Source organism: Neoarius graeffei, chromosome 20 (genome assembly GCF_027579695.1).
Source record: "Neoarius graeffei isolate fNeoGra1 chromosome 20, fNeoGra1.pri, whole genome shotgun sequence".
In the NCBI taxonomy this organism is placed as follows: domain Eukaryota; kingdom Metazoa; phylum Chordata; class Actinopteri; order Siluriformes; family Ariidae; genus Neoarius; species Neoarius graeffei.
In genome coordinates this window covers 24,589,200-24,612,577 of record NC_083588.1, presented here as the reverse complement: position 1 = coordinate 24,612,577, position 23,378 = coordinate 24,589,200, and the positions used below count along the sequence as shown (strand labels likewise).

At 41.1% G+C, this 23,378-nt stretch overlaps 1 protein-coding gene across 2 annotated transcripts in view; it reads right to left on the bottom strand.

Moving 5' to 3' along the window:
• The window catches only part of srl (sarcalumenin), a 241,482-nt gene extending 219,585 nt beyond the window's left edge, over window positions 1–21,897 (bottom strand). For both annotated transcript variants that reach the window (XM_060902549.1, XM_060902550.1), the window contains exon 1: window positions 21,839–21,897. In XM_060902549.1, the coding sequence (XP_060758532.1) occupies window positions 21,839–21,896 (58 nt within the window). In that variant the 5' untranslated portion in view covers window position 21,897. The remainder of the gene's footprint in view (window positions 1–21,838) is intronic.
• Window positions 21,898–23,378: the final 1,481 nt, after the last annotated feature.

The window sequence follows — 23,378 nt, the reverse complement described above, 5'->3', positions numbered from 1 at the left end:
TGAAGCAGTAAAAGACCTCGGAGTGATGATTGACCCCAGTCTTTCAATTGAAACTCATATTGATAACACTACCCAGATAGCTTTCTTTCATCTCAGAAATATTGCTAAGATAAGAAATATAATGTCACTAGATGACACAGAAAAACTAGTTCATGATTTTGTTACCTCCAGGTTGGATTATTGTAATGCCTTACTGTCTGGATGTTCCAATAAGTGCATAAACAAGCTCCAGTTAGCTCAAAATGAGTCTTTACTAGAACTAGAAACTATGACCACATCACCCCTGTCTTATCCACATTGCAATGTCTCCCAATCAAATTTCATATTGTTTATAAAATACTACTATTGACCTTTAAAGCACTGAATGGTCTTGCACCACAGTACCTGAGCAAACTTCTGGTTCTTTATGACCCACCATGTCTACTTAGATCAAAAGGTGCAGGCTATCTGCTGGTACCTCATATAGTGAAGGCTACATCAGGGGGCAGAGCCTTTTCTTACAAATCCCCTCAGTTATGGAACAGCCTTCCAAGTAGTGTTCAGGAATCAGACACAGTCTCAGCGTTTAAGTCTAGGCTGAAAACATCTGTTTAGTCAAGCCTTTTGTTAATAGTGTTTATGAGGTAAAGGTGTAGATCTGGAGGGTCCTTAGACATAGTGTTTTGGTAAACTGGGATATATATATATGTTGTCAGTCCCCCACTCACTTGCTCCCTCGAGTTTGTTGACGGTGTAGTGGCTGGCTGCTTTATGTCCTGGGGCACCCTCATGCCTGTGTTACCTTCTGGTTCTCCCCTTTTAGTTATGCTGTCATAGTTAGTTGCCAGAGTCCCTGCTTCCACTCAGCACAAAACGTATTCTGTTCCTACTCATCAGGTGACATTGGGCATACCTAACAACCTGTGTTTTCTCTCACTCTATCCCTCCCCCCCCCACTCTGTCTGTCCCTCTGAGTTACATGTCATTCCTGAGATCGAGATGCTGACCTCTTCTGCTCCTTGGACCTGCCTGATCCATTCTGATGTCCTATGTCTAGCTGGAGTCTCATCACATTGCTCCTGTGGAGGATGGCCCCATATGGACAGTTGAAAGTCACATTTGGAAGATGCTCTGGACACTTACAGTAATGCTTTTATGGCTGAGGACTACAGTTGACTTGTTAACTTTAGGACTGCAGTTGTCATGAACAGTTTTGCACTCAAGTTTCCATCAGTGAAGAATTTATAACATCAACGAAACAGACTTAATGTTAAAACTCTTCAAAATGTTATAATCATGTTATATGTTATCACCCAAATGAGGATGGGTTCCCTTTTGAGTCTGGTTCCTCTTGAGGTTTCTTCCTCATGTTGTCTGAGGGAGTTTTTCCTTGCCACTGTCGCCACAGGATTGCTCATTGGAGATTAGGGATGAAATTAGCTCTTGTTTAAAGTCATTAAAATTCTGTAAAGCTGCTTTGCGACAATGTCTCTTGTTAAAAGCGCTATAAAAATAAACTTGACATGACTTGACTAAGAGACGAGGTCGGGGAAAACGTAAACAAAAGCCGAATAGTGAACTGGCAGGCAGAAAGTAAATGGTTCGGTATGACAGGAGATACACACTGAACGATACTTCACGTTGAATATGAGTGAGAGCCGAGTTTAAGTAGCGGAGCTGATGAAGGCGGAAATGAGTGACGGGTGTACTTAATAGGCTGGAGACAGAGGGCGCTGTGGTTCGTGGGAAGTGTAGGTCATAGTGGCCATGTTTGGAGGCTGTTTTGAGCTTATTCTCTCAATGCTGTTACTGACAACTACAGTGCCTTGAAAAAGTATTCATACCCCTTGAACTTTTTCACATTTTTCCACCTTACAACCACGAACTTAAAAGTTTTTTATTGAGATTTTATGTGATAGACCAACACAGAGTAGCACATAATTGTGAAGTGAAACGAAAATGATAAATGGTCTTCAAAATTTTAAACAAATAAAAATCTGAAAAATGTGATGTGCATTAGTATTCAGCCCCCCTGCATCAATACTTTGTAGAGCCACCTTTTGCTGCAATTACAGCTGCAGGTCTTTTGTGGTATGTCTCTACCAGCTTTGCACATCTAGACACTGAAATTTTTGCCCATTCTTCTTTGCAAAATACAGTGGGGCAAAAAAGTATTTAGTCAGTCACCAATTGTGCAAGTTCTCCCACTTAAAAAGATGAGAGAGGCCTGTAATTTTCATCATAGGTATACCTCAATTATGAGAGACAAAATGAGAAAAAAATCCAGAAAATCACATTGTCTGATTTTTAAAGAATTTATTTGCAAATTATGGTGGAAAATAAGTATTTGGTCAATAACAAAAGTTCATCTCAATACTTTGTTATATACCCTTTGTTGGCAATGACAGAGGTCAAATGTTTTCTGTAAGTCTTCACAAGGTTTTCACACACTGTTGCTGGTATTTTGGCCCATTCCTCCATGCAGATCTCCTCTAGAGCAGTGATGTTTTGGGGCTGTCGCTAGGCAAAACGGACTTTCAACTCCCTCCAAAGATTTTCTATGGGGTTGAGATCTGGAGACTGGCTAGGCCACTCCAGGACCTTGAAATGCTTCTTACGAAGCCACTCCTTCGTTGCCCGGGCGGTGTGTTTGGGATCATTGTCATGCTGAAAGACCCAGCCACGTTTCATCTTCAATGCCCTTGCTGATGGAAGGTTTTCACTCAAAATCTCACGATACATGGCCCCATTCATTCTTTCCTTTGCACGGATCAGTCGTCCTGGTCCCTTTGCAGAAAAACAGCCCCAAAGCATGATGTTTCCACCCCCATGCTTCACAGTAGGTATGGTGTTCTTTGGATGCAACTCAGCATTCTTTCTCCTCCAAACATGACAAGTTGAGTTTTTACCAAAAAGTTCTATTTTGGTTTCATATGACATTCTCCCAATCCTCTTCTGGATCATCCAAATGCTCTCTAGCAAACTTCAGACAGGCCTGGACATGTACTGGCTTAAGCAGAGGGACACGTCTGGCACTGCAGGATTTGAGTCCCTGGCGGCGTAGTGTGTTACTGATGGTAACCTTTGTTACTTTGGTCCCAGCTCTCTGCAGGTCATTCACTAGGTCCCCCCGTGTGGTTCTGGGATTTTTGCTCACCGTTCTTGTGATCATTTTGACCCCACAGGGTGAGATCTTGCGTGGAGCCCCAGATCGAGGGAGATTATCAGTGGTCTTGTATGTCTTCCATTTTCTAATAATTGCTCCCACAGTTGATTTCTTCACACCAAGCTGCTTACGTATTGCAGATTCAGTCTTCCCAGCCTGGTACAGGTCTACAATTTTGTTTCTGGTGTCCTTTGACAGCTCTTTGGTCTTGGCCATAGTGGAGTTTGGAGTGTGACTGTTTGAGGTTGTGGGCAGGTGTCTTTTATACTGATAACGAGTTCAAACAGGTGTCATTAATACAGGTAATGGGTGGAGGACAGAGGAGCCTCTTAAAGAAGAAGTTACAGGTCTGTGAGAGCCAGAAATCTTGCTTGTTTGTAGGTGACAAAATACTTATTTTACCGAGGAATTTACCAATTAATTCATTAAAAATCCTACAATGTGATTTCCTGGATTTTTCCCCCCATTCTGTCTCTCATAGTTGAAGTGTACCTATGATGAAAATTACAGGCCTCTCTCATCTTTTTAAGTGGAAGAACTTGCACAATTGGTGACTGACTAAATACTTTTTTGCCCCACTGTAGCTCAAGCTCAGCCAGATTGGATGGAGAGGTCTGTGAACAGCAATTTTCAAGTCTTGCCACAGATGCTCAATGGGATTTAGGTCTGGACTTTGACTGGGCCATTCTAACACATGAATATTCTTTGATCTAAACCATTCCATTGTAGCTCCGGCTGTATGTTTAGGGTCATTGTCTTGCTGGAAGGTGAATCTCCTTCCCAGTCTCAAGTCTTTTGCAGCCTCCAACAGGTTTTCTTCCAGGATTGCCCTGTATTTAGCTCCATCCATCTTCCCATCAACTCTGACCAGCTTCCCTGTCCCTGCTGAAGAAAAGCATCCACATAGCATGATGCTGCCACCACCTTGTTTCACAGTGGGGATGGTGTGTGCAGGGTGATGAGCAGTGTTAGTTTTCTGCCACACATAGCACTTTGCATTTATGCCAAAAAGTTCAACTTTGGTCTCATCTGACCAAAGCACCTTCTTCCACATGTTTGCTGTGGCTTCTGGCAAACTGCAAATGGGACTTTTGCATTCAGGTTAAACGTAGACAATATAGTCATACTTCCACAGTCTGAAGTTATCTCAGATCATTATCTCATCTCATTCAAACTATGTCTGAGTAATAATATATGCACCTCACCACGCTACTGTATTAAACGTACATTCGCGTCAACTACTGCATGGAGCTTTATAAATGATCTCCCAGAGTTATCAACTTTGACTGGGTCACTGTCAGCCCCTGCAGAACTTGATCAGGCAACTGAATGCTTAGAGTCAACATTCCGCCATACCTTAGATAATGTAGCTCCTCTAAAAAGGAAAATGGTCAGAGACAAAAAATTAGCACCCTGGTATAATGATGACACTCGCACATTAAAACAGACCACTCGAAAATTGGAACGTAACTGGCGTCAAACAAAATTGGTAGTGTTCAAATTAGCGTGGAAGGAGAGCTTTCTGAAGTATAGAAAAGCTCTTAGTGCTGCGAGATCAACATATCTCTCCTCCCTAATAGGAGATAACAAAAATAATCCTAGATTCCTATTTAATACTGTAGCAAAATTAACCAGGAATAAGTCCACTATAGACACACCTGCAGTATGTAGTAGCAATGACTTCATGAATTTTTTTAATGACAAAATTGAGAATATCCGACAAAAAATTCAAACTACTAATTTAAGATCAGACAATGAAAGTGACCTTGTAGTTAACTATATAACTGTATCAGATCATCAGTTAGAATGTTTTACTCCCCTTAAAGAAACTGAATTACTTTCATTAATCTCAGCATCAAAAGCCTCAACTTGCGTACTAGATCCCTTACCTACACGTCTATTCAAACAGATAATACCTGAAGTAATTGAACCGCTTCTAAAAATAATAAATTCTTCTCTTACGATTGGCTATGTACCCAAATCCTTTAAACTAGCAGTTATCAAACCCCTGATTAAAAAACCTGACCTTGATCCCTGTCAGCTGTCCAATTATCGGTCAATATCAAACCTCCCCTTTATCTCCAAGATCCTTGAAAAAGCTGTGGCACAGCAGTTATGCTCATATTTACATAGGAATAACATCCATGAAATGTATCAGTCAGGATTTAGACCTCATCATAGCACAGAGACAGCACTGGTTAAAGTAGTAAACGACCTACTGTTGGTGTCTGATCAGGGCTGTGTCTCGCTACTTGTGTTGCTTGACCTTAGTGCAGCATTTGATACCATTGATCATTCCATTCTTCTGGATAGACTAGAAAATGTTGTGGGAGTTAAGGGAATGGCCCTCTCCGGGCTCAGGTCTTATTTAACTGATCGTTATCAGTATGTTGATATAAATGGTGATATTTCTAGGCGTACTGAGGTAAAGTTTGGTGTTCCACAAGGTTCTGTCTTGGGTCCACTGCTTTTTTCTCTATATATGTTACCTTTGGGTGATATTATTTGTAAATATTGTATTAGTTTCCACTGTTATGCTGATGACACACAGTTGTATGTTTCTGCAAAACCTGATGAGAGACACCAGCTTAATAGAATTGAGGAATGTGTTAAGGACATTAGACACTGGATGCTTATTAATTTCCTTCTGCTTAACTCTGACAAGGCTGAAGTACTCGTACTAGGACCACATACAGCTAGAAGTAAGTTTTCTGATTACACAGTGACTCTGGATGGCCTTTCTGTTTCTTCACGTGCAGCAGTAAAAGACCTCGGAGTGATTATTGACCCCAGTCTTTCAACTGAAACTCACATTGATAACATCACCCGGATAGCTTTCTTTCATCTCAGAAATATTGTTAAGATAAGAAATTTAATGTCATTATATGACGCGGAAAAACTAGTCCATGCTTTCGTTACCTCCAGGTTGGATTATTGTAATGCCTTACTGCCTGGATGTTCCAATAAGTGCGTAAACAAGCTCCAGTTATTTCAAAATACAGCAGCAAGAGTCCTTACTAGAACTAGAAAATATGATCACATCATGCCTGTCTTATCCACACTGCATTGGCTCCCAATCAAATTTCGTATTGATTATAAAATACTACTATTGACCTTTAAAGCACTAAATGGTCTCGCACCACAGTACCTGAGTGAACTTCTGCTCCTCTATGACCCGCCACGCCTACACAGCAAATTCCTCAGTGTTGAATTAACACTTTCAGAGTTAATTTGTGTCCAGTTGGACCTATATAAACACTCTGGGTGTTAATTCAACACTGGGGATTTTGCTGTGTACTTAGATCAAAAGGTGTAGGCTATCTGCTGGTACCTCGTATAGTGAAGGGGACATCAGGGGGCAGAGCCTTTTCTTACAAAGCTCCACAGTTATGGAACAGCCTTCCAAGTAATGTTCGGGAATCAGACACAGTCTCAGCATTTAAGTCTAGGCTGAAAACATATCTTTTTAGTCAAGCCTTTTGGTAATGGTGTTTATGAGGTAAAGGTGTAGATCTAGAGGGTCCTCAGACATAGAGTGTTTTGGTAAACTGGGATGTATGGATGCTGTCAGTCCCCACTCGCTTGCTCACTCGAGTTTGTTGACGGTGTAGTGGCTAGCTGCTTTATGTCTTGGGGCTCCCTCATGCCTGTGTTACCTTCTGGCTCTCCCCTTTTAGTTATGCTGTCATAGTTAGTTGCCGGAGTCCCTGCTTATACTCAGTGCAATATGTATACTGTTCCTACTTATTCAGGTGACATTGGGCATACCTAACAACCCCTGTTTTCTTTCCCTCCCCCCCCCAAAAAAATCTGTCCCTCTGAGTTACATGGAGTCAACAGGAAATCTTTTGGTGGAGAGGGTGGAGACCTCGACTGGCTATCATAGCCTGCAGGGAATCGGCTGTCAGACATTCTGTCGCATGTCCCAGACCCGGTGAAATGTAACTGAATTGTCTTGGCCAGCCCTAACGGTCCCATCTGCATCCCATCATTGCTGAGGAGTGTGCTCCCATCACCTAATCAAGCATCCAGCCAAAGCAGGTCATGATATTTTTTAACCATATTAACATGCCATTGTTGTGTATTATGCCTGATGTCAAGACTCTCATCTCTGTGAGCCTACCACACAGATTTAATACTTGTGTCATTTTTAGGGCATACCTAACAACCTGTGTTTTCTCTCTCTCCCTCCCTCCCCCTCCCAATCTGTCCCTCTGAGTTACATGTTGGTCCTGGGATTGAGATGCTGGCCTCTTCTGCCACTCAGACCTGCTTGATCCATCCTGGTGCCCTGTGTCTGGTTGGAGTTTTACCGCATTGCTCCTGTGGAGGACGGCCCCATGAGGACAGTTGAGGGTTATACCTGGAGGATGTTCTGGACTCTTACAGTAATGCTTTTATGGCTGAGGACTACAGTTGACTTGCTAACTTTAGGACTGCAGTTGTCATGAACAGTTTTGCACTCAAGTTTCCATCAATGAAGAGTTACAACATCAACGAAACTGTCTTCATGTAAAAACTGTTAATGTTATAGTCATGCTGTCTGTTGTTGCCCAAATGAGGATGGGTTCCCTTTTGAGTCTGGTTCCTCTCGAGGTTTCTTCCTCATATCGTCTGAGGGAGTTTTTCCTTGCCACCGTCGCCACAAGCTTCCTCATTGGGGATAGATTAGGGACAAAATTAGCTCATGTTTTAAGTCGTTCAAATTCTGTAAAGCTGCTTTGCGACACTGTTTATTGTTAAAAGCGCTATACAAATAAACTTGACTTGACTTCTTATGCCTGTCTTTCAACAATGGCTTTCTTCTTGCTACTCTTCCAAAAAGGCCAGATTTGTGGCGTGTACGACTTATAGTTGTCCTGTTCACAGATTCTCCCACCTGAGCTGTGGATTTCTGCAGCTCCTCCAGAGTGTTCATGGACCTCTTAGCTGCTTCTCTGACCAGTGCTCTCCTTGCTCGCTCTGTCAGTTTAGGTGGATGGCCATGTCTTGGTAGGTTTGCAGTTGTACCATACTTTTTCCATTTTTGAATGATGGATTGAACAGTGCTTCTTGAGATGTTCAGAGCTTGGGATATTTTTTTTATAACCTAACCCTGCTTTAAACTTCTCCAGAACTTTATCCCTGACCTGTCTGGTGAATTCTTTGGTCTTCATGATGCTGTTTGTTCTTCAGTGTTCTCTAACAAACCACTGAGGCCTTCACAGAACAAGTGTATTTATGCTGAGAGTAAATTACACTCAGTAGGAATCTATTAACTAATTAGATGACTTCTAAAAGCAATTGATTGCACTGGATTATATTTAGAGGTATCAGAGTACAGGGGGCTGAATACTAATGCACATCACATTTTTATATGTTTAAAATTTTGAAGACCATTTATCATTTTCATTTCACTTCACAATTATGTGCTACTCTGTGTTGGTCTATCACATAAAATCTCAATAAAAAACTATTAAGTTCATGGTTATAAGGTGGAAAAATGTGAAAAAATTCAAGGGGTATGAATACTTTTTCAAGGCACTGTACCTGGGCACACGATGAATGAGTTAAAATTGGTTCGGGGTCAATATCTCAAAAACCATGGTTGAAGAAACAGATCAAAAGAATAAAAAGAATAAAACTTAACAATATGTGCTTGATTCACAATTATTAATAGAATAACAAGCAAGTAGGTGGCTTTTTAACATAATAGATATATAAATCTACATTTTTGGAGAAATTCACAAAAGATGAATTCTAAATAATTACATCATTGTGAAGCAATCATATTGTTCTCTGATTTTTATATTCCCTCAAATTTCTGGCCCTTTCTTCATCATGAACATTGATTTGTTTTGTATTGTGTGGGAGACACATTTCACTGCAACCTTCTTGAAAAAAGTGGAACATGGGGTTTATTCTCCATTTAAAAGTTTGAGTTTAAAAGTTATTTCCCATATTTAATTTTTTTTTAAATCCCACTAAATCTACACATTTTTGGCATCAAAAGGATTGTGTGAATTTCCTGAAATGAAGCATGTAGTTCGATATATTAAATAAACCATCCATCCATCCATTATCTGTAACCACAGGGTCACGGGCAAGCTGGAGCCTATCCCAGATGACTATGGGCAAGAGGTGGGGTACACCCTGGACAAGTCACCACATCATCGCAGGGCTAAATAAACCATATTTTCCTAGTTTTTAATGTTTCTTATGCTGGCTGTTTTCACTTATTGATTGCTTTTATATCTTTTAAACTCTCAAAAATCAAACAATTCTCACGCAATCTACAAATTTTGGCCTCATAATGATCAAACATATACCCCTGATCCAAACCATATCATACTCACTAACTCTACCGATTCACGTAGTAGTCTACTGCTTTTAGTTCTAAGAACTACCGCATTACAAAATAATCAGTGAACACTGTTGGATTCACTCTTCTCAATTCAGCTACTTTTGGCACAGGGGATACAAGTGTCAAACAGTCATATTATGTGAAGCCAAGAGCCAATGGATAATGATTTTTACTCTAAATTGCATCGCTCTATCCATTCCATTTGTTCTCATTACACGGAGTGCAGAATTATTAGGCAAGTTGTATTTTTGAGGATTAGTTTTATTATTGAACAACAACTATGTTCTCAATCAAACAAAAAGACTCATAAATATCAAAGCTGAATATGTATGGAAGTTAGAGTGGGGTGTTTTTAGTTTTGGCCATTTTAGGAGAATATGTATGTGTTCAGGTAACTTTCACTGTGCAGAATTATTAGGCAACTTAATAAAAACCAAATGTGTAGCCATTTCACTTATTTATTTTCACCAGGTACACTGATATGACAACTCCAGATTTGCAAATAAACATATCTGACATTCAAACACAAAACAAAAACAAAATCAGTGACCAATATAGCCACCCTTCTTCATGAGGACACTCAAAAGCCTTCCATCCATAGATTGTCAATTTCTTTATCTGTTCACGACCAACATTGTGTGCAGCAGCAACCACGGCCTCCCAGACGCTGTTCAGAGAGGTGTACTGTTTTCCCTCTTTGTAGACCTCACGTTTTATAATGGACCACAGGTTCTCTATGGGGTTTAGGTCAGGTGAACAAGGGGGCCATGTCATTATTTTTTTCACCTTTCAGACCTTTACTGGCTAGCCACGCAGTGCAGTATTTGGACGCATGAGATGGAGCGTTATCCTGCATGAAAATCATGTTCTTCTTGAAAGATGCTGACTTTTTCCTATACCACTGCTTGAAGGTTTCTTCCAGGAACTGGCAGTAGGTCTGGGAGTTGAGTTTGAGTCCATCCTCAACTCGAAAAGGTCCAACAAGCTCGTCTTTGATGATACCAGCCCATAGCAGTACTCCACCTCCACCTTGCTGGCGTCCGAGTCGGAGTGGAGCTCTGTGCCCATTACTGATCCAGCCACAGGCCCATCCATCTGGCCCATCAAGAGTCACTCTCATCTCATCAGACCACAGCACCTTAGAAAAATCAGTCTTAAGATATTTCTTGGCCCAGTCTTGACGTTTTATCTTGTGTGCCTTACTCAGTGGTGGTCGTTTTTCAGCCTTCCTTACCTTGGCCATGTCCCTCAGTATTGCACACCTTGTACTCTTTGACACTCCAGGAATGTTGCAACTCTAGAATATGGCAGAACTGGATGCTAATGGCTGCTTGTTAGCTTCACGCTTGATTTTCCGCAGATCATGTGCAGTTATTTTGCGCCTTTTTTTTCCCCACACGCTTCTTTCGACCCTGTTGACTATTTGCAATGAAACGCTTGATTGTTCGGTGATCACGTTTCAACATCTTCGCAATTTCAAGAGTGCTGCATCCGTCTGCAAGACATCTCACAATTTTATACTTTTCAAAGTCTGTCAGATCTCTCTTCTGACCCATTTTGCCAGAGGAAAAGAGGTTGCCTAATAATTATGCACACCTGATATAGGGTGTTGATGTCATTAGACCACACCCCCTCTCATTACACAGATGCACAGCACCTGATATACTTAATTGGTAGTAGGCTTTCAAGCCTAAACAGCTTGGAGTGGGACAACATGCATTAAAAGGATGTTGTGGTCAAAATACTCACTTGCCTAATAATTCTGCACTCAGTGTATAGTTCTAGCCAATCAAAAATGAGCTCACATTAGAACAAATCATGCCAGCATTTGTGAAAAACAAACATGCTCTGATGGTCATGAACAATGAAAACTCCAAAGGAAAAAAGATTCTCTATGACAAGTTCAAGGCGACTTGGTCAGCGGATCATCCAGCGTCAAAGCATCAAAGCAAGGTGAGAAGTATGCATTTTGTGAAGTATGTCAGTCTGATTTCCTGATAAATTTTCTTCAAATACGGCATTCAGAATCCAGGAGAATGCACCATTTTACACCTTTTTTCAAAAAAAAAAAATTGCATTGCGCAATCTAATCTACCGCTTTTCATTCTCTGGGGGTTGGCAAATATGCCATATACAGGTCCTTCTAAAAAAATTAGCATATTGTGATAAAGTTCATTATTTTCTGTAATGTACTCATAAACATTAGACTTAAATATATTTTAGATTCATTACACACAACTGAAGTAGTTCAAGCCTTTTATTGTTTTAATATTGATGATTTTGGCAAAAAAGTAAAGGAAAACCAAAAATCCCTATCTCAAAAAATTAGCATATTTCATCTGACCAATAAAAAAAGTGTTTTTAATACAAAAAAAGTCAACCTTCAAATAATTATGTTCAGTTATGCACTCAATACTTGGTCGGGAATCCTTTGGCAGAAATGACTGCTTCAATGCGACGTGGCATGGAGGCGATCAGCCTGTGGCACTGCTGAGGTGTTATGGAGGCCCAGGATGCTTCGATAGCAGCCTTAAGCTCATCCACAGTGTTGGGTCTGGTGTCTCTCAACTTCCTCTTCACAATACCCCACAGATTCTCTATGGGGTTGAGGTCAGGAGAGTTGGCAGGCCAATTGAGCACAGTAATACCATGGTCAGTAAACCATTTACCAGTGGTTTTGGCACTGTGAGCAGGTGCCAGGTCGTGCTGAAAAATGAAATCTTAATCTCCATAAAGCTTTTCAGCAGATGGAAGCATGAAGTGCTCCAAAATCTCCTGATAGCTAGCTGCATTGACCCTGCCTTTGATAAAACACAGTGGACCAACACCAGCAGCTGACATGGCACCCCAGACCATCACTGACTGTGGGTACTTGACATTGGACTTCAGGCATTTTGGCATTTCCTTCTCCCCAGTCTTCCTCCAGACTCTGGCACCTTGATTTCCGAATGACATGCAAAATTTGCTTTCATCCGAAAAAAGTACTTTGGACCACTGAGCAACAGTCCAGTGCTGCTTCTCTGTAGCCCATTTCCTGCACACGCCTGTGCACGGTGGCTCTGGATGTTTCTACTCCAGACTCAGTCCACTGCTTCCACAGGTCCCCCAAGGTCTGGAATCGGCCATTCTCCACAATCTTCCTCAGGGTCCGGTCACCTCTTCTGGTTGTGCAGCGTTTTCTGCCACACTTTTTCCTTCCCACAGACGTCCCACTGAGGTGCCTTGATACAGCACTCTGGGAACAGCCTATTCGCTCAGAGATTTCTTTCTGTGTCTTACCCTCTTGCTTGAGGGTGTCAATGATGACCTGGACAGCAGTCAGGTCGGCAGTCTTACCCATGATTGCGGTTTTGAGTAATGAACCAGACTGGGAGTTTTTAAAAGCCTCAGGAATCTTTTGCAGGTGTTTAGAGTTAAGTCGTTGATTCAGATGATTAGGTTAATAGCTCGTTTAGAGTACCTTTTCATGATATGCTAATTTTTTGAGATAGGAATTTTGGGTTTTCATGAGCTGTATGCCAAAATAATCAGTATTAAAACAATAAAAGACCTGAAATATTTCAGGTGGTGTGCAATGAATCTAAAATATATGAAAGTTTAATTTTTATCATTACATTATGGAAAATAATGAACTTTATCACAATATGCTAATTTTTTGAGAAGGACCTGTAATTAGCTAAGCGACTTGAAGATTTGTCAAGTTTTGAAGGTTTCTGTTTATAAAGGGCCTTGTGCTTCAGACTTCTACGAGTATGGATGGAGAAAAAGGACAAATTTTTCCCTCATATGGTTTGGAAAAGGGACGAACTAGCATAGGGTTAAATGTAATAGGCATGTAATATATTATAAGTATAGAATTAACATGTTTGTCTATGTGATGCTAAAGATTTGCCATCATAAGATACTCATGGCTTCTGCAGGAACTGCCCTATCTAGTCCATTTCAGACACTGACATACAAGTTTATATATATATATATATATATATATATATATATATATATATATATATATATATAAAATTAAGATTAACTGACTAATATTTTATTAGCAGAGTGTGTTGTCTGCCTGCGTGTGCTAGAATGTCAGTGGGTCATTGATATGAGAGAACTGATGCCCTGCGTCATATGATTATTGTTCATTCAACAGGTGGTAGGAAAGTCAAACCTTTCTTTTGTAGGACAAAGTGTTAACCTATGTAATTATGTGGATGCTACGTTATACTACAACCAACTGTTGCTACAGCACAATCACATTTGCAGTTTCTTGTGGAAATGCATCTCTAGTTTACACTTGATATTACCTAGGTCATAGACTGGAGCATGCTTGTCCCAGGGGAAGTTTTGGTTATTCAGAAGGTTAAAGTGCACATCTTGGGTATAGAGAGCGTGCACATGACGTCACGAGGTCACGTGATATTTGTTTATCTGCCATCTTGGACAGCATGGCCGCGCATAGAACTTAGACGAACCCATTCTAATTATCAAGTGTGTGGGAGTAGATCTTTCGAGAATGGTTATATCTTGTTCAACATTTGGTTGTACCAATAGACAGGGCCAAAAGGAGGGCCTGTCATTTTATAGATTCCCCGCAGACGAGGAGAGACGTGCAAAATGGGTGTCCGCTGTGCGAAGAGAAAACTGGTACCCCAGATCTACCAGCCGAATTTGTAGTGAACACTTCATATCAGGTAGGTGTAATCTTCTAATTCAGTACTCCTAGTACATCTATTAAGTTGATTTTCGGATTGAATGATAACTGCATACTTAGAAACTAGACAGTACAGTGTTTGTGGCCGTTAGTCCGCTTGATCTCTAACGTTTAAAATGGCTATGCCTAGCCCTACTACCCTGGCCTAGTCTATGACAATGTTTTATCTTTTTGGCTCATATACAGTGGTGGGCAAAAGTTTACATACCCCAACAGAATGTTTCATTTCTTGCCTATTTCTAAGAGAAATTGAATGATAATACACAAAAACCTTTATTTCACTTGTGGTTAATGGTTGGCTGAAGCTATTTATTGCATTCATTACTGTGTTTACTCTTTGAAAACCATGAAAACAACAAAAACTACCTAAATGACCCTGATCAAAAATTTACATACCCCTGTGAATTGGCCTGAAAACCTGTACACAATTTGACATAAACAGGACTGAATGGCAATTAAAGGCAACTACCTTCACCTGTGATCTGTTTTCTTCTAATTAGTGGGTGAAAATAAAAGTCAGTAAATTGCTGGACTTTTGAGAGAACCTTTTATCCCTCATCCAGTGCTGTGCGTCATCTTTGAGCCATGGGAAAATCAAAGGAATTGTCAAAGGACCTGCGTGAAAAGGTAGTTGAACTTTATAAATCAGGGAAGAGATATAAGAAAATATCAAAGCAATTAAAAATGTCAGTCAGCACTGTTCAAACAATAATCAAGAAGTGGAAAGTCAGGGGCTCTGTAGACACCAAAGCCCGTTCAGGTAGACCAAGAAAAATTTCACCCACCACTGCTAGAAGAATTGTGCGTGATGTAAAGAAAAAGCCCCAAATAACATCTGGTGAACTTCAAGATTCTCTGAAACAAGTTGATGTGGATGTTTCAAAGAGTACAATTAGGAGACTCTTGAGAAGAAATGGGCTGCATGAGAGAGTTGCCAGAAGAAAGCCCCTTCTACGCAAATGCCACAAAGAAGCCCATCTACGATATGCCAGACTGCACAGAGACACACCCCAAACCTTCTGGCAAAAAGTTGTGTGGAGTGATGAGACCAAAATTGAACTTTTTGGGCACAACACTAAACGCTACATCTGGCGAGGAATCAACAAGGCCTATGATGAAAAGTACACCATTCCCACAGTGAAACATGGTGGTGGATCTCTGATGTTTTGGGGATGTGTGAACTACAAAGGCACTGGAAATTTGGTAAGAGTTGATGGCAGGATGAATGCAGTCACTTATCAAAAAATACTGGAGGAAAATCTACACGCCTCAGCCCGGAAGCTGCGCAGAGGACGAACTTGGACATTCCAGCATGACAATGATCCAAAACACAAGGCCAAATCAACTTGTCAGTGGCTACAACAGCATAAAGTGAAGGTCTTAGAGTGGCCATCTCAGTCTCCTGACCTCAACATTATTGAGCCACTCTGGGGAGACCTCAAATGTGCAGTCCATGCAAGACAGCCCCAGACTTTACAGGAACTGGAGGCTTTTTGCCAAGAAGAATGGGCAGCTTTACCATCTGAAAAGATAAAGAGACTCATTGACAACTATCACAAAAGACTTCAAGCTGTTATTGATGTTAAAGGGGGAAATACACAGTATTAAGAATTGGGGTATGTAAACTTTTGCTCAGGGTCATTTGTGTAGTTTTTTTGTTGTCATAATGCCACTTACCCATGAGGTTATCAAGTAGACATTCTTCTTCGGAACCTTCCAGAGGTATAGTTGGGATACCCATCCTGCAACAAAATATTTATAAGCTTCCAGGCTCTTGTAAGCTTTGAGGGCTTTGCCAGTGTAACACGATTCACGATTAACAAGAAAATTGTAAATGTCGTGGTAGGCCAGATCGGGCAAATCGCCGGCACCACAGCTCCGAATTTCCCTGAACAAGGATTGCGGCAAGTTGTACAGATCTGCAATCCCCAACCTGGAACACTTTTCCACGTAACGCTGCCTCACGCCACCTTCAAGATGCTGAACAAACTTAGACAAGTTATCACGCGATGTAGATGGGGTATTTTCCGAATTTTCTTGGGGATTACTCCCTGGATCCATTACGCTCGCGCAAGGTAAACAATCCTGAAGCCGTCCGATATGGCGGAGTAAACACGGACGGGTCACGTGACTGCACATCCTCTATACTTAGGAGCAAGATCAATGTAATTATCTTATTTTATATTAAACTTGTCAAATATATGTCACATTTTGTGCAATTTTTTTACCTTGCGCAATACCAGAAAAATTCAGTTGAAATCAAGCCATTTGAGGCGAATTCGTCTGCCTCTGAAAAAACTTGGCATTTGGATTTCCTGGCAAACATTGATTTTCGTGACGTCACGCGCGGGACGCCTCCTTCTGAATCCCATTTCAGCGTTGGTTTGTTTATGAAAAAACGACCTGGTGGTTTTCTGCAAATTTCTTCAACATTTTAATAATTACGTGATACTGTTTAACAGATGTATCATAGGAGGGTGTAGCAACACCAGTCATGATGGGATTAGTACTCATCATTTTGCAAAAGACTGGACAATGAGAGAGAAATGGGAGCGCTTCATGCGAGGCACCTGGAAAAAGCTGAGGACCAAGCAGAACCGAGAAAAAGAACAAGAAAATCGGCAATTCACAAGTTGACTGTTGCCAGGGTAAGAAATAAGAGAGACTATACTATAAATTAGGTGTTCCTATGTTTGTGTGGTACATGGATAATGTTATTTATTGACACGCACAAAAGTAAACACGAAAGCGCTGGGCGATAATACACTTCACATGTATCAAGGGATATGCATGTCGGGGCTTGAGATCTTGGGACCTGTCAAACACATTAAATTACAACCCTGCTTAGCCGAGTCCATGTGTGTAGCTTATGAAAGCTCTCATACAATAGCCAGTACTCTTCTAAATGAAGAAATATATAAATACATAATAGCAATTAGAAAATATATGATTTAAGTAACAATAGATAGATGAGCATTGATGCATGAATCCATGGGTTTAGAAGCTCAGGCGACAATTCCATATTTCAATGCAAAAATCGCTAGCTGCTAAACTTTGTCTACACAGACTGTGCACTGAATCCATGCAAGCTCTCTCAGCCTGCTGGTGGATCTGCACGTGACGTCACGAATCTGGCTCCAAACTCCCTTGGGATTTTTCCAGACGCGTTTTGTTATTTTTTTCTGCTGTAGACAGATGGCCTTGTGCAAAATTACCCTTCTGGATAAGTGTGTAAAGGGACATACTTTCATATTAAAAAAAAAAAACACTAAATTGGTCCAGGATGTGTACTTTAATGTTTTGGGATAGAGCTGATTAGATCTGCCCCAGTAACTGAATTTAGTTCCAATAAGTAATCATTATCATGTTCAATTTAATGTTTATAACAAACCAAATTTCATGAAAATTGGTTCAGAAATGAGTCACAGTTTATTTTTGTACAGAAGTCTGTATCTGGTTACTAGATGATCTTGACTGCCTCAATATGTCACAGCGCAAAATGCATCATCTAGTTTTCTATAGATATGAGAGAGACACAGGAGATAGGAAGCAAGCCAGAAAAAGCAACTATACTTTAGAAACAAGCCCAAAAAGCAAGGCAACTACCAATATTTGTAGGTGACTATAGAAAATAAGCCCAAAGTCACTTAAGTGGACTTGACAACTGTGCTGCTGATAACCAACAACTAACTCAAGCTAACACTTCTGTATACACTGCAACCCCACTATAACAAACTACTTTACTATGAACTTTTGCATAATGAATTAAGTTCACAAACCCCCCCATCTTTAAATAATGAGCTGGAGTCTTATTTTAAAAAAAATAATAACAACACACACACACACACACACACACACACACACACACACACACACACACACACACACCTTCCCCCCAAGAGGAAAGCAATAAGTAAAGTCCACAGTCAAGTTAAACATTACATGTTAATGCCATAAAAAAGGCTTAATTAGCAGCTTTACTCAAATTGTTACCCTGTAAGCACTGTTGTTATGGCTACTCGTAAATGCAGGATGCTCGCTGTCTGAAAATGCAGGCAATAGATGGATGTAATTGCTGGAAGAGTACTATTTGAAAATACACTGGCAAAGATCAAAATCAGTGATCAAAAATCAGAGTCAAGAAACAGGCAATGGTCAAGTAAGGCACAGAGAAGATATCAAGGGCAGATACAAAGAACAAATGCCAAACCAGCACCACAGCGCTCCAAAAGGCTTGGTAACACATATACTTTGCAAAGTCTCTGTGTGGCGAGAATCCTTAAAAGCATGAACTGTGATTGCACTCTAATCCGGAACAGGTGCACAGTAATTAGTCCTAATGGCAGTGTGTGTGTGCATGTGAGTAGCAGTTAATGTGTGCTGCTGGAGGTCTATTTCTCTCATATTTTCTTATATTCCTTGTTATTGTTCAGGTTTTCTTCAGTAACTGGTGACTTTAGTTTTCGTAGAATGAAAATAGAGTGGAAACCTGTGACCATGACTGGTCCCATCAATAGAGATGACATTTTATTCAGATGGATGCAAACCACATAATAAGAATGCTATAACCTGCTCACATAAAAAAAAGCTGAAACCTTTGTGTTAAGGACCACCTTGAAAACAAGATGATTCATCTCAAGGGTGTCTGTGAAGATTCTCAGTCATCCAGGTCATAGTAACTGTGGATGGTAAAAGAGAGCAACTGGACTTGCTTGAAGATTCTGGAACACAAATTGGGGGTCATTAGGACCTTGCAACACAGGGCTCAGAACATCCCTACAACGGTAGAGGGAAAAGAGAAGGAGCAGAATCACATCAAGAAAGCACTTCAGAACTGCGGGTATCCCAACTGGTCTTTCTTCAAGAGCAGAAAAAGGAACATAACGGACAAGGAGGATAACAGGAACAAACGCAAGAACATTGTCATTCCCTACATTTCTGGTCTATCTGAGAAACTCAGGAGGATGTTCTACAAACACAACATTCCGGTACATTTCAGACCCAGTAACACCCTGAAGCAGAAACTGGTCCACCCTAAGGACAGAATAGCCAGACACAAACAGGACAACATAGTGTATGCAATTCAGTGCAGTGAGGAATGCACGGACTCGTATATTGGCGAAACAAAACAACCGCTTCACAGGTGTATGGCTCAACACAGGAGAGCCAGTTCCTCAGGCCAGGACTCTGCTGTCTACCTTCATCTTAACAACAAAGGACACTCATTTCAGGATTGCAACGTACACGTTTTAGCCAGAGAGGATCGTTGGTATGAGCGAGGAGTTAAAGAAGCCATTTTGTCAACCTGGAACGGCCATCACTGAACAGAGGTGTGGGTCTAAGACATCATTTATCAGCCATCTACAATGCAGTCCTTGGCACACTTCCCAGGCAACTGAATGCACACCAAAACCCAGCTGTTTTCAGTGACTCACAAGAGGACATAGAGAATCAGCATTCCATTGATCACCTTAACGGGCAATCCATTGATCACCCTAACGACTCTCGAGGCCGTTCACATCCAGCCCCCAGTGACCCACACCAACAGGATGACTCAATGACACCTTAGATGAGCTTTTCATCCATGAGAGGATAAATACCTGATACTCCCTACTAGTCAGACAGAACTGAAGAAGCCTTTCGGATGAGAGGTGAAACATCTTCAAGAATCTTCAAGCAAGTCCAGTTGCTCTCTTTTACCACCCACATTCATCTCAAGGGGTGTCTCTCATCTCATTATCTCTAGCCGCTTTATCCTGTTCTACAGGGTCGCAGGCAAGTTGGAGCCTATCCCAGCTGACTACGGGTGAAAGGCGGGGTACACCCTGGACAAGTCACCAGGTCATCACAGGGCTCAAGGGGTGTATTCTTCTAATAAACTTAAACTTTAAAACTTTAGCAAACCTTTCCACAAGGGCAGTCTTCTTGTACCTGCTTTAAGTGCTCACAGTACTACAGGGTTTCATTTTTTCTCTCTTATAAATAAACTCTTTCAAGATTAAGTGTTGTCAAGTTAGATAAAGATGTGATCTTGCCAGTCTCTAGGGCTGTAGAAATATGGTAGCCATAGTAACCTATTTTCATATGGAGAAAAGGGCTCCTAACACAAAAATACATAACCAAACAGGTAGCTTATGTTTCCCATCTATTCACCTAATGGAATTATTTATTGTAGTGTTATACTGTATCTCAACTGAGTTAAGGTCTCATTAAAGTGCAACAATAATATAAATCAAGATATGACACCAGAAAAAAATAATTATTAACATATATTTTATATAAGGTTATCTATAACCATATGCATTGATATAAAGCCATATATGGGCAGCTGCTGGGAATAAATTGTGATTGTGACAGTGCAGGGCGACAGCAGCTGTCTTGTGTATAAATTGGGGAGTGGGAGGTAGGGAGAAAAGAGTAAGGGAGGGAGAAGAGAGGTAAAGAGAATGGGAGGGGAAAGGGGTGAGAGGAAAGAGATCTACAGTGGACGGTATCCAGTTACAGGATGATTTCCAATCTTAGATACCTGATGGGAGCCTGGGCATGAGGAACCCAAGGACAGAACAAGGGTGAAGGCTCCTGTCAGTACCAAAAATAAAAAAATAAGCGCCCATGCATAGTTTAGCTCAAAAAAGGTGGTACAATTTGGTGTGAAGGAAATATTTACTGCTTTGAGTTGGGGTGATTGGAAAAACTCCTCTGAAATGTAGGAAGTTAACTTTATCTTACATCAAAAGACTATTTAATTACAATTTTTAAAAAGTATTTAACTGAAAGTCTTCAAAGTAATGTCAGAATTGTTACCTATAAAACCACAAGACAACCTGCACAATGAAAAACCTGGTCACACATTTTTAAATTGTTCTGCGATGGAGAAAAGAACAAGGAACACAAATACGCCAAGCTGTCTGGCGGCTCAACTTCTGTTTCTAGACTTCCAGCTTGCCAAGCTCTAGGCCTTTCTCTCAGCTGGTGCCATGCCTCAAGGCAGCTGACGCACAATGCAGGCACTTAAGCCACTACCGTACCACAATACACTCTTTCAGGGTTAGAGATTTCAGCCGTACATACTGCTTTAAAAAACGGATCTGTAGCCATAAAATAAAATTTAACAAAAATGTTGCTTGCATCAAAATACTATGTATGTATGTATGTATGTATGTATGTATGTATGTATGAACCCCAACTTTCTTAAAAACATTTCATTATGAACACTGATATGGAGAGTGATTGTTGGAGATTTAAGCTATTTCATGTCCCCAGTCAGGCAGTCTACCTCATCACTGAGAGCTAGCAATTGGCTAAACACTGTCACATTGCAAAAATAACACTGTATTATTATAATCCATATCACAACCCTGGTCTCCTAAGATTATTTTGAATTCAAGAATGATAAATGTGTCTAAATAGCTTGATCAAAAGTTAAACTAGACAGACATTAGTAATTAGACATTAAACCAGTACGTTTGGTCAATTTGCATGCATTCAGAAGTTGGAAAAACCAAAAACTGTTCCAACAAATCTGAAAAGCTGAACCGAAATATATTTTGCTCTTTTCTGGGATGTCAGCTGAAATTATGTTTGATCAATCTGACATATTTAAGAATAACCAAACAACAAAACTTAGCATGAAACATTTTACCTGTTGTGGCCTGGGCCAGTAGAGAGACAAAACACCAGATCAAAACTAAGACCTTCATGTTGGCTGCCAGGAGAACTGTGATAACCTAGGTGACTATATATACCAGCCTCAGAAGGTCAAGGGGCGCAGAGCAGCTGTCACTCAGAAAGGATGGCTGGGTGGAACATGTGTGCGTCACAGTGTGCTTGGGGGTTGGTCCTCACAGGCATCACTGCAGAATGGTATGCCACTGAGGACTGTATGTATTAGAGCAGCTGAATGTCTCTTTTAGACATTATGCATGTAACACCAAATCAGAAGTGCACCACCACCCCAACCCCCATTTTACAAGGGGGATATATCACTTTTGTTGGCTACAGAAGCAAGGACTACATGGTTAAATTGGGCAGGAGAGTGAGTGAGGAGCTGAGCTGTAATGCTATAACTATTATCATTAACCATAATTATCACCATTTCACATTTTCTGGGTAGTTATTCAGTAACAGATTTACTGTACATTCACAGCAAAATGTGGTAACTTTTTTAGTTGCCGTACTCAAGATAAAGGTCTCATCTCATCTCATCTCATTATCTCTAGCCGCTTTATCCTGTTCTACAGGGTCACAGGCAAGCTGGAGCCTATCCCAGCTGACTATGGGCGAAGGCAGGGTACACCCTGGACAAGTCGCCAGGTCATCACAGGGCTGACACATAGCCCATGTTTACATTAGACCGTATCAGCGAATCATCAGATTAACATTTTTAAAACGATTAGTGTGCACACAGCAACACCAATACACGATTTGCGTGCACACAGCAACACCAATACACGGATACGCTCGGCTCCGCAGGCATCCTGCGCTCCAAATCACTCCGCCCTGAACAGCGAGTGCCCTCTGGAGGGTGCGCACTCCGGCCTTGCGCAGCTCACAGAGCACGCGAGTGAAGTGAACAAGCTGTGATTCGGGACTGAGCTGCTGTGTGTGTGATCCCAGCGCATATCACTTGCAAGTGGAAGGATGGCAAGACTAAAGACAATCATAACTACACAATGGGCAGTATTTGCATCAGTATTTGCAGTATTTTCATACTTTTATACTCTTTAATGAAAGGTGATACAAGGCGGAAGTCCGCACCATTTTTCAGCAGTCGCGTCACATGACCAACGCCAGCGAATCAGGAAGGTGGATGTCACAGTGACGTTGTCCAATGAGACACCAGCTAGAGCTCAGCACAGCGTATCCGCGTATTCTGAATGTTTACACAGCACCGGAGCTGACACGATCTGGATTGAATACGTGGACGCTGGCGGATTCCCGTTTCCCGGCGTTTCCAGGCGGTTTAATGTAAATGGACAGTGCATCCATGAAGAAAACGAGACAGATACGGTCTAATGTAAACGTAGGGATAGACACAGACAACCATTCACACTCACATTCACACCTACGGTCAATTTAGAGTCACCAGTTAACCTAACCTGCATGTCTTTGGACTGTGGGGGAAACCGGAGCACCCGGAGGAAACCCACGCGGACACGGGGAGAACATGCAAACTCCACACA